This window comes from Oncorhynchus mykiss, chromosome 6 (assembly GCF_057628025.1).
Source record: "Oncorhynchus mykiss isolate SJ-2025 chromosome 6, ASM5762802v1, whole genome shotgun sequence".
NCBI classification, from domain to species: domain Eukaryota; kingdom Metazoa; phylum Chordata; class Actinopteri; order Salmoniformes; family Salmonidae; genus Oncorhynchus; species Oncorhynchus mykiss.
The window spans coordinates 1,354,375-1,367,526 of record NC_143027.1 but is presented as its reverse complement, the minus strand read 5'-3'; the positions used below and the strand labels follow the sequence as shown (position 1 = coordinate 1,367,526).

General features: G+C 45.2%; 1 protein-coding gene and 1 long non-coding RNA gene across 2 annotated transcripts in view; both read right to left on the bottom strand.

Moving 5' to 3' along the window:
* LOC110525061 (transducin-like enhancer protein 4) overlaps positions 1 to 13,152 on the bottom strand; it is a 122,720-nt gene that overhangs the window by 93,192 nt on the left and 16,376 nt on the right. Inside the window, exons 3-4 of the mRNA XM_036979170.2 lie at positions 12,662 to 12,725; positions 10,903 to 10,947 (exon numbers count right to left, since the gene is read on the bottom strand). Coding sequence (XP_036835065.2) covers positions 10,903 to 10,947; positions 12,662 to 12,725 — 109 coding nt within the window. The remainder of the gene's footprint in view (positions 1 to 10,902; positions 10,948 to 12,661; positions 12,726 to 13,152) is intronic.
* On the bottom strand, positions 1,301 to 8,227 carry LOC149982709 (uncharacterized). Its single transcript, XR_016496912.1, has 4 exons — positions 8,096 to 8,227; positions 7,403 to 7,466; positions 2,525 to 2,649; positions 1,301 to 1,402 (listed from the first exon to the last, which is right to left on the bottom strand). It is a non-coding gene; the product is annotated as an uncharacterized LOC149982709 (long non-coding RNA).

Below are 13,152 nucleotides of genomic sequence, written 5' to 3'. Positions count from 1 at the left end.
TCCTGTTTAGTGTTATGGCAGATTGATTTACAACAGGGCCAACCCTGCTCCTGTTTAGTGTTATGGCAGATTGATTTACAACAGGGCCAACCCTGCTCCTGTTTAGTGTTATGGCAGATTGATTTACAACAGGGCCAACCCTCCTCCTGTTTAGTGTTATGGCAGATTGATTTACAACAGGGCCAACCCTCCTCCTGTTTAGTGTTATGGCAGATTGATTTACAACAGGGCCAACCCTCCTCCTGTTTAGTGTTATGGCAGATTGATTTACAACAGGGCAAACCCTCCTCCTGTTTAGTGTTATGGCAGATTGATTTACAACAGGGCCAACCCTCCTCCTGTTTAGTGTTATGGCAGATTGATTTACAACAGGGCCAACCCTCCTCCTGTTTAGTGTTATGGAGGATTGATTTACAACAGGGCCAACCCTCCTCCTGTTTAGTGTTATGGCAGATTGATTTACAGCAGGGCCAACCCTCCTCCTGTTTAGTGTTATGGCAGATTGATTTACAGCAGGGCCAACCCTCCTCCTGTTTAGTGTTATGGAGGATTGATTTACAACAGGGCCAACCCTCCTCCTGTTTAGTGTTATGGAGGATTGATTTACAACAGGGCCAACCCTCCTCCTGTTTAGTGTTATGGAGGATTGATTTACAACAGGGCCAACCCTACTCCTGTTTAGTGTTATGGCAGATTGATTTACAACAGGGCCAACCCTCCTCCTGTTTAGTGTTATGGCAGATTGATTTACAACAGGGCCAACCCTCCTCCTGTTTAGTGTTATGGCAGATTGATTTACAACAGGGCCAACCCTCCTCCTGTTTAGTGTTATGGCAGATTGATTTACAACAGGGCAAACCCTCCTCCTGTTTAGTGTTATGGCAGATTGATTTACAACAGGGCCAACCCTCCTCCTGTTTAGTGTTATGGCAGATTGATTTACAACAGGGCCAACCCTCCTCCTGTTTAGTGTTATGGAGGATTGATTTACAACAGGGCCAACCCTCCTCCTGTTTAGTGTTATGGCAGATTGATTTACAGCAGGGCCAACCCTCCTCCTGTTTAGTGTTATGGCAGATTGATTTACAGCAGGGCCAACCCTCCTCCTGTTTAGTGTTATGGAGGATTGATTTACAACAGGGCCAACCCTCCTCCTGTTTAGTGTTATGGAGGATTGATTTACAACAGGGCCAACCCTCCTCCTGTTTAGTGTTATGGAGGATTGATTTACAACAGGGCCAACCCTACTCCTGTTTAGTGTTATGGCAGATTGATTTACAACAGGTTTACAACAGGGCCCCAACCCGTGTAGTCTTCTCCAAGTCTCAACTCGTGTAGTCTTCTCCATGTCCCAACATGTGTAGTCTTCTCCAAGTCCCAACCCGTGTAAGCACCTGTCAAACTACAGAGTAAATACTTTTTAGAAGATGCATGGCAGATTGATTTACAGCAGGGCCAACCCTCCTCCTGTTTAGTGTTATGGAGATTGATTTACAACAGGGCCAACCCTCCTCCTGTTTAGTGTTATGGCAGATTGATTTACAACAGGGCCAACCCTCCTCCTGTTTAGTGTTATGGCAGATTGATTTACAACAGGGCCAACCCTCCTCCTGATCCTACTATTCAACATCAGGAACTGGTTGTAGTTGGCCGTCCCTACACTATGCATGTTTTTTCTTTGTATGATCTTTTATAGGATCGAATGTGTTATATTCTCCTACATTCATTTCACATTTCCACAAACAAAGTGTTTCCTTTCAAATGGTATCAAGAATACGCATATCCTTGCTTCAGGGCCTGAGCTACAGTTAGATTTGGGTATGTCATTTCATTAACCACTAGGCTACCTACAGCCCCTAGATCTGATGTAGCATCTGATCAATCAATCAATGATCATGCAAAAACACAGATATTGAAAAAATTAAGAAAATCAAACTGATATAGAGCATGCTGGGAAATATGACAATGATGGGTGTGGTTTTGAGTGTTTTACTCTACACAGAGTAAAAATGACACACCCCAACACTGGGGTTATTTTACACCACCAAAGAGTGTTAATTTACCTCTTTGTTAGACTGAAATATTGCGATGATAAATCAACACTAGGTAACAATTTGATGGGTACAAATATTCTCATACAGGGTTAAAGTTTAAACACTAAACACCACTAATATTCAAGGCACTATTTAAGAGAAAGAAGAGAAAATACAACAAAAATCTGATTCAGAATCAGAAAGGTTCTATTTAGAACCTATTTACAACATTCTGGCCTTCCAAAGAATCATCAAGAACCCAATCTTCCAAAAACAGTTATTGGGATGAAAAAGGGTTTTAGGTTGAACCATTTGCCTTATAAAGAACCCTCATCATCCAAAAAGTGATGAAAATGGTTCTTGCTAGAATCCTATCCCTTGGTAGAGAACGCTTTTGGAGTGTTGTGTATGTGGGGTTACTGTATGTGTGCATGTGTATATATGCAAGTGGTATGATGTGTGTGTGTTAAGGTGTGTGAGATGTTCTGTACCTGGTCGTAGTAGGACGGTAGTCCAGGGGCAGCTCTGAGAAATGGGGAATCCTCTTGGCCCACTTCACCAGAGAGAATAGCTGCTTATCTGCTGCCTGGCAGATATTGGTGACCAGATCATCTGTCTTTAGACAGAGACATGCAAAACTCAATGATCAGCTATGACAGAGGACACTGGCTATAGGGGGAACACAGTGACAGGGACACTGGCTATAGGAGGAACACAGTGACTGAGGACACTGGCTATAGGAGGAACACAGTGACAGATGACACTGGCTATAGGAGGAACACAGTGACAGAGGACACTGGCTATAGGAGGAACACAGTGACAGAGGACACTGGCTATAGGAGGAACACAGTGACATGGGACACTGGCTATAGGAGGAACACAGTGACATGGGGCACTGGCTATAGGAGGAACACAGTGACAGGGGACACTGGCTATAGGAGGAACACAGTGACAGAGGACACTGGCTATAGGAGGAACACAGTGACAGAGGACACTGGCTATAGGAGGAACACAGTGACAGAGGACACTGGCTATAGGAGGAACACAGTGACAGAGGACACTGGCTATAGGAGGAACACAGTGACAGAGGACACTGGCTATAGGAGGAACACAGTGACAGAGGACACTGGCTATAGGAGGAACACAGTGACATGGGACACTGGCTATAGGAGGAACACAGTGACAGGGGACACTGGCTATAGGAGGAACACAGTGACATGGGGCACTGGCTATAGGAGGAACACAGTGACAGGGGACACTGGCTATAGGAGGAACACAGTGACAGAGGGCACTGGCTATAGGAGGAACACAGTGACAGAGGACACTGGCTATAGGAGGAACACAGTGACAGAGGACACTGGCTATAGGAGGAACACAGTGACAGGGGACACTGGCTATAGGAGGAACACAGTGACAGAGGACACTTGCTATAGGAGGAACACAGTGACAGGGGACACTGACTATAGGAGGAACACAGTGACAGGGGACACTGGCAATAGGAGGAACACAGTGACAGAGGACACTGGCTATAGGAGGAACACAGTGACAGAGGACACTGGCTATAGGAGGAACACAGTGACATGGGACACTGGCTATAGGAGGAACACAGTGACAGAGGACACTGGCTATAGGAGGAACACAGTGACAGAGGACACTGGCTATAGGAGGAACACAGTGACAGGGACACTGGCTATAGGAGGAACAAAGTGACAGAGGACACTGGCTATAGGAGGAACACAGTGACAGAGGACACTGGCTATAGGAGGAACACAGTGACAGAGGACACTGGCTATAGGAGGAACACAGTGACAGAGGACACTGGCTATAGGAGGAACACAGTGACAGAGGACACTGGCTATAGGAGGAACACAGTGACAGAGGACACTGGCTATAGGAGGAACACAGTGACAGAGGACACTGGCTATAGGAGGAACACAGTGACAGAGGACACTGGCTATAGGAGGAACACAGTGACAGAGGACACTGGCTATAGAAGGAACACAGTGACAGAGGACACTGGCTATAGGAGGAACACAGTGACAGGGGACACTGGCTATAGGAGGAACACAGTGACAGAGGACACTGGCTATAGGAGGAACACAGTGACATGGGACACTGGCTATAGGAGGAACACGGTGACAGAGGACACTGGCTATAGGAGGAACACAGTGACAGAGGACACTGGCTATAGGAGGAACACAGTGACATGGGACACTGGCTATAAGAGGAACACAGTGACATTGGACACTGGCTATAGGAGGAACACAGTGACAGAGGACACTGGCTATAGGAGGAACACAGTGACAGAGGACACTGGCTATAGGAGGAACACAGTGACAGAGGACACTGGCTATAGGAGGAACACAGTGACAGAGGACACTGGCTATAGGAGGAACACAGTGACATGGGACACTGGCTATAGGAGGAACACAGTGACAGGGGACACTGGCTATAGGAGGAACACAGTGACATGGGGCACTGGCTATAGGAGGAACACAGTGACAGGGGACACTGGCTATAGGAGGAACACAGTGACAGGGGACACTGGCTATAGGAGGAACACAGTGACAGAGGACACTTGCTATAGGAGGAACACAGTGACAGGGGACACTGACTATAGGAGGAACACAGTGACAGGGGACACTGGCAATAGGAGGAACACAGTGACAGAGGACACTGGCTATAGGAGGAACACAGTGACAGAGGACACTGGCTATAGGAGGAACACAGTGACATGGGACACTGGCTATAGGAGGAACACAGTGACAGAGGACACTGGCTATAGGAGGAACACAGTGACAGAGGACACTGGCTGTGGGAGGAACACAGTGACAGAGGACACTGGCTATAGGAGGAACACAGTGACAGAGGACACTGGCTATAGGAGGAACACAGTGACAGAGGACACTGGCTATAGGAGGAACACAGTGACATGGGACACTGGCTATAGGAGGAACACAGTGACAGGGGACACTGGCTATAGGAGGAACACAGTGACAGAGGACACTGGCTATAGGAGGAACACAGTGACAGACTTCTGTCATAGGGGAGTGACAAAAAATATCTGCAGGACATGTAGGCATAGTTCACTGTCAAGTCTGAATAACAGATACAGAGATTGATATATTAGAGACATGGACAGACAGAGGTTTGGACATAGTAACAGAGTTGCCTGCGCTGCCTGGCCATGTAGGCTTCAGCCTTGGTATTGAAAGCCAGTTCAGCGTTCAGCATCTTCTCAGATGATGTCCTCGCTAAAACTACTGGTGGACTCCACCTGCTCCTGATGACGCTCCTTCTGGTGACGCTCCTCCTGATGACGCTCCTCCTGATGACGCTCCTGATGACGCTCCTGATGATGCTCCTCCTGACGCTCCTCCTCCTGATGCTCCTGATGATGCTCCTCCTGATGATGCTCCTCCTGATGACACTCCTCCTGATGACACTCCTCCTGATGACACTCCTCCTGACGCTCCTCCTCCTGATGCTCCTCCTGATGACGCTCCTCCTGATGATGCTCCTCCTGATGACGCTCCTCCTGATGACGCTCCTGATGACGCTCCTCCTGACGCTCCTCCTCCTGATGCTCCTGATGATGCTCCTCCTGATGACGCTCTCCTGACGTTCCTCCTCCTGACGCTCCTCCTGATGACGCTCCTCCTGACGCTCCTCCTCCTGATGCTCCTCCTGATGACCCTCCTCCTGATGACGCTTCTCTTGATGACGCTCCTCCTGACGTTCCTCCTCCTGACGCTCCTCCTGATGACGCTCCTCCTGATGACGCTCCTCCTGATGACGCTCCTCCTGATGACGCTCCTCCTGATGACGCTCCTCCTGATGACGCTCCTCCTGATGACGCTCCTCCTGATGACGCTCCTCCTGATGACACTCTTCCTGATGACGCTCCTCCTGATGACGCTCCTCCTGATGATGCTCCTCCTGATGACGCTCCTCCTGATGACTCTCCTCCTGCTGTTGCTCCTCCTGATGCTACTGATGACGCTCCTTCTGATGACGCTCCTGCTGTTGCTCCTCCTGATGCTCCTGATGACGCTCCTCCTGACGCTCCTGATGACGCTCCTCCTGATGACGCTCCTCCTGATGACGCTCCTCCTGATGACGCTCCTGCTGTTGCTCCTCCTGACGCTCCTGATGACACTCCTCCTGATGCTCCTGATGACGCTCCTCCTGATGACGCTCCTTCTGTTGCTCCTCCTGACACTCCTGATGACACTCCTGCTGTTGCTTCTGCTGATGCTCCTGATGACACTTATCCTGATGACGCTCCTGCTGATGCTCCTGATGATGCTCCTCCTGATGATGCTCCTCCTGATGATGCTCCTCCTGATGACTCTCCTGATGATGCTCCTGCTGACTCTCCTGATGATGCCCCTCCTGATGACGCTCCTCCTGCTGACTCTCCTGTTGACGCTCCTCCTGATGACGCTCCTGCTGTTGCTTCTGCTGATGCTCCTGATGACACTTATCCTGATGACGCTCCTGCTGACGCTCCTGCTGATGCTCCTGCTGATGACACTCCTTCTGATGATACTCCTCTTGATGACACTCCTTCTGATGACACTCCTCCTGATGACACTCCTCCTGATGACACTCCTCCTGATGACTCTCCTCCTGATGACGCTCCTCCTGATGACACTCCTCCTGATGACGCTCCTCCTGATGATGCTCCTCTTGATGATGCTCCTCCTGATGATGCTCCTGCTGACTCTCCTGATGATGCTCCTCCTGGTGACGCTCCGCCTGCTGACTCTCCTGATGATGCTCCTCCTGATGGCGCTCCTGCTGACTCTCCTGATGACGCTCCTCCTGATGACGCTCCTCCCGACACTCCTGATGATGCTCCTGCTGACTCTCCTGATGATGCTCCTCCTGATGACTCTCCTGATGACTCCCCTGATGATGCTCCTGCTGACTCTCCTGATGATGCTCCTCCTGATGGCGCTCCTGCTGACTCTCCTGATGACCCTCCTCCTGATGACGCTCCTCCCGACGCTCCTGATGATGCTCCTGCTGACTCTCCTGATGATGCTCTTCCTGATGACGCTCCTCCTGATGACGCTCCTGATGATGCTCCTGCTGACTATCCTGATGATGCTCCTCCTAATGATGCTCCTGATGCTGCTCCTGCTGACTCTCCTGATGATGCTCCTCCTGATGACGCTCCTCCTGATGGCGCTCCTCCTGCTGACGCTCCTTCTGCACTGCTGCCAAACACATATCCACAGGGCCTTTCATATACTCCCTACCTGTCTCCTGGTCTCCTATTAGTGTCTGGGGGTCACATAGCTACCTACACAAACACTCAGGACTATATTAGAAAGTGTGTGACATTGTAGTGTTTAACTTACCAGGAGGGTCCAAAGACGGGCTTCCTGAAAATGACTTTTTCCAGGTGGAGATCAAATCCTGCCCCTTGTGAAAAGAAACATGATAATCTCACTATAAAACAACATGTTCATGTGTGCAAACATTTCTACCATCTACTAGCCTAGCAGCTAAACATGGTTTATTGTTGCAAGAATTCACAGTTATTTGTTGTCAAATAAAGAAAGAAATGTATTTGTCAGCCAATGTTAGATTTGAACTGTTTTGTAAGCAGAATGGCTAGCTAGCTAGATAAAGTCTAGCTAGTTAGCTAGCTAGCTAGAAGATGAATAGGCTTAAAAATAATCTCTGGTACTCCCTAGCAAGCAACGCATTAGCAAGTAAACTAGCTAGCTAAATAAATGATCTGCAAGTGAGCTAGCTAGGTGTTTTGGCTTTGTAGCTATTTAGCTAACATTAGCTAGTTAACATGACTCAATGACGGTAGCATATTCTCCCTGCCTGAGAAAAATAATAATAAGATTAACACTTACTGATCGTTCATATCAACCTTGTTGTAACTAGGCAAGATAACTTAGCTATGCTAGTTTAGCTAGCCAAAATTACAGTAGTTTAGCAAGCCCATACTAACTACCTAGCATCAGCTAATCTTGTTTGATTGGACAGTTTGTTCAGTCAATCCAAATTCATGTTAATCAAATTTACTTGAAACTCACCCTTGATCGTTTTACTCCTCCATGATCAATCCCATGCAGAAAGAACAAGCTACTAGTCTAAAAACGACTGATAGATATCAGCAAGATCAGGAAGTCATGAATCCTTCAAAATAAAAGTACTTTTCTGTAAACTGTGTAAATTAATATTATCATAACAATCGTCGGATATCATAAAAATCAAACACATGCATTCCTAAAACGAATTATGTCATATATTTGTTTTTATACATAATAATTCAGGCTAAATGGGAACATGAGAACTGAGGAAGTCCTAATACGGATGCCATGATTAACATTTTCATACTGATCTGTAAAACGCAACTCACAAATATGTGAGCCAACTCACAAATATAGGAGCCAACTCACAAATATAGGAGCCAACTCACAAATATAGGAGCCAACTCACAAATATAGGAGCCAACTCACAAATATAGGAGCCAACTCACAAATATAGGAACCAACTCACAAATATAGGAGCCAACTCACAAATATAGGAGCCAACTCACAAATATAGGAGCCAACTCACAAATATAGGAGCCAACTCACAAATACAGGAGCCAACTCACAAATACAGGAGCCAACTCACAAATATACGAGCCAACTCACAAATATACGAGCCAACTCACAAATATAGGAGCCAACTCACAAATATACGAGCCAACTCACAAATATACGAGCCAACTCACAAATATACTAGCCAACTCACACATATACGAGCCAACTCACAAATATACGAGCCAACTCACAAATATACAAGCCATCTCACAAATATACGAGCCAACTCACAACAATTGGAGAGCAGTCATAAACATGTCAAATGCATGTCAAAAACATAATCTGTGGAACCACATGTTGTCACATTCACAAAAACCTATTTGACCACTGTTGTGTTTGCAAAGTAAGAAATATGTTTGTAAAATGTGCTGTGGTAACCAGAAGAAAACCTGACATTTTTTTTGTTAATCATCATTTGTTTTGGTTAATGATGACTCATTTGTTTTTGGATCTTGACATACTGTATGTTGGTAAAATATATGGGCATATTTACAGACTGTGATTTTTATTTAAAAGTTTCATTTTATATTTGCACAATTACATATTTTGTTTAGGACTCACTGCTTCTATGTATTAAACATGAAGAAAATATATCTATATATCTATCTATCTATCTATCTTTCAATTCAATTCAATTCAAGGGGCTTTATTGGCATGGGAAACATGTGTTAACATTGCCAAATCAAGTGAGGTAGATGATATACAAAAGTGAAATAAACAATACAAATTAACAGTAAACATTACACATACAGAAGTTTCAAAACAATAAAGACATTACAAATGTCATATAATATATATATATACAGTGTTTTAACAATCTACAAATGGTGAAAGGACACAAGATAAAATAAATAAGAATAAATATGGGTTGTATTTACAATGGTGTTTGTTCTTCACTGGTTGCCCTTTTCTCGTGGCACCAGGTCACAAATCTTGCTGCTGTGATGACACACTGTGGAATTTCACCCAGTAGATATGGAAGTTTATCAAAATTGGATTTGTTTTCGAATTCTTTGTGGATCTGTGTAATCTGAGGGAAAAATGTCTCTCTAATATGGTCATACATTGGGCAGGGGGTTAGGAAGTACAGCTCGGTTTCCACCTCATTTTGTGGGCATTGAGCACATAGCCTGTCTTCTCTTGAGAGCCATGTCTGCCTACGGCGGCCTTTCTCAATAGCAAGGCTATGCTCACTGAGTCTGTACATAGTCAAAGCTTTCCTAAATTTTGGGTCAGTCACAGTGGTCAGGTATTCTGCCGCTGTGTACTCTCTGTTTAGGGCCAAATAGCATTCTAGTTTGCTCTGTTTTTTTGTTCATTCATGTTCATGTGTCAAGTAATTATCTTTTTGTTTTCTCATGATTTGGTTGGGTCTAATTGTGCTGCTGTCCTGGGGCTCTGTAGGGTGTGTTTGTGTTTGTGAACAGAGCCCCAGGACCAGCTTGCTTAGGGGACTCTTCTCCAGGTAGGTGATGGCTTTGTTATGGAAGGTTTGGGAATCGCTTCCTTTTAGGTGGTTATAGAATTTAACGGCTCTTTTCTGGATTTTGATAATTAGTGGGTATCGGCCTAATTCTGCTCTGCATGCATTATTTGGTGTTCTACGTTGTACACGGAGGATATTTTTGCAGAATTTTGCGTGCAGAGTCTCAATTTGGTGTTTGTCCCATTTTGTGAAGTCTTGGTTGGTGAGCGGACCCCAGACCTCACAACCATAAAGGGCAATGGGCTCTATGACTGATTCAAGTATTTTTAGCCAAATCCTAATTGGTATGTTGAAATTTTTGTTCCTTTTGATGGCATAGAATGCCCTTCTTGTCTTGTCTCTCAGATCGTTCACAGCTTTGTGGAAGTTACCTGTGGCGCTGATGTTTAGGCCAAGGTATGTAAAGTTTTTTGTGTGCTCTAGGGCAACAGTGTCTAGATTGAATTTGTATTTGTGGTCCTGGTGACTGGACCTTTTTTGGAACACCATTATTTTGGTCTTACTGAGATTTACTGTCAGGGCCCAGGTCTGACAGAATCTGTGCAGAAGATCTAGGTGCTGCTGTAGGCCCTCCTATCTATCTATCTATCTATCTAATCTAATCTTATCTATCTAATCTAATCTATCGCCATACACTTACATCTTAAACACTGCAGCCAAAAGACACACACACACACACACACACACACACACACACACACACACACACACACACACACACACACACACACATTCATTTTAAGACTCACTCAGTCTACTTTCCTACCTGTTTGTGCATCTCAATGTTGAGTCCATAAGACATCTCATAGTACTGAAAGACAAAGACAAACATCAGCCTCTCATTTTCTACTTCCTGTTTCTCACACAGTAGAGTCTCACAGACAGTAGAACCACACAGTAGAATCTCACAGACAGTAGAACCACACAGTAGAATCTCACAAACAGTAGAACCACACAGTAGAATCTCACAGACAGTAGAACCACACAGTAGAATCTCACAGACAGTAGAACCACACAGTAGAATCTCACAGACAGTAGAACCACACAGTAGAATCTCACAGACAGTAGAACCACACAGTAGAATCTCACAGACAGTAGAACCACACAGTATAATCTCACAGACAGTAGAACCACACAGTAGAATCTCACAGACAGTAGAACCACACAGGATAATCTCACAGACAGTAGAACCACACAGTAGAATCTCACAGACAGTAGAACCACACAGTAGAATCTCACAGACAGTAGAACCACACAGTAGAATCTCACAAACAGTAGAACCACACAGTAGAATCTCACAGACAGTAGAACCACACAGTAGAATCTCACAGACAGTAGAACCACACAGTAGAATCTCACAGACAGTAGAACCACACAGTAGAATCTCACAGACAGTAGAACCACACAGTAGAATCTCACAGACAGTAGAACCACACAGTAGAATCTCACAGACAGTAGAACCACACAGTAGAATCTCACAGACAGTAGAACCACACAGTAGAATCTCACAGACAGTAGAACCACACAGTAGAATCTCACAGACAGTAGAACCACACAGTAGAATCTCACAGACAGTAGAACCACACAGTAGAATCTCACAAACAGTAGAACCACACAGTAGAATCTCACAGACAGTAGAACCACACAGTAGAATCTCACAGACAGTAGAACCACACAGTAGAATCTCACAGACAGTAGAACCACACAGTAGAATCTCACAGACAGTAGAACCACACAGTAGAATCTCACAGACAGTAGAACCACACAGTATAATCTCACAGACAGTAGAACCACACAGTAGAATCTCACAGACAGTAGAACCACACAGGATAATCTCACAGACAGTAGAACCACACAGTAGAATCTCACAGACAGTAGAACCACACAGTAGAATCTCACAGACAGTAGAACCACACAGTAGAATCTCACAAACAGTAGAACCACACAGTAGAATCTCACAGACAGTAGAACCACACAGTAGAATCTCACAGACAGTAGAACCACACAGTAGAATCTCACAGACAGTAGAACCACACAGTAGAATCTCACAGACAGTAGAACCACACAGTAGAATCTCACAGACAGTAGAACCACACAGTAGAATCTCACAGACAGTAGAACCACACAGTAGAATCTCACAGACAGTAGAACCACACAGTAGAATCTCACAGACAGTAGAACCACACAGAACCAATTTTATTTTTGTCAACACAAGTTTACAATTTTAATGTAGAAAATTAAGACAAATAGCATGGACAACATTATTGTCACCCCAGAGCTAGTACTTGTTTCAAATCGTAAACTTAGGTTGACAAAAATAAAATTCCTTCTGCAATGTTAAAAATCCAAATACAATATGTTATCAAAGTAGAAATAGGGAACTATTGAATACAAGTGGTTGTAACTCTCTCTCTCTCATACACACACACACACACACACACACACACACACACACACACACACACACACACACACACACACACACACACACACACACACACACACACACACTACATGAAGCTCACCATAACATAGTGTCTCTGCATCTCTGTCTTCTCACTGGACAGTTTCTCACACTCCAGTTTCAGACTGAGGACAGAGAGAGACATCAACACATACTATCCAGTCAGGTTGTGGACTGGTCTGGTCTGGTCTGGTCTAATCTGATCAAGTATGGTCTGGTCTGGTCTGAGACATCATCACATACTATCCAGTCAGGTTGTGGTCTGGTCTGGTCTGGTCTGGTCTAATCTGATCAAGTATGGTCTGGTCTGGTCTGAGACATCATCACATACTATCCAGTCAGGTTGTGGTCTGGTCTGGTCTGGTCTAGTATGGTCTAGTATGGTCTGGTCTGGTCTGCTCTGAGACATAATCACATACTATCCAGTCAGGTTGTAGTCTGGTCTGGTCTGGTCTAGTATGGTCTAGTATGGTCTGGTCTGGTCTGGTCTGAGACATCATCACATACTATCCAGTCAGGTTGTGGTCTGGTCTGGTCTGGTCTGGTCTGAGA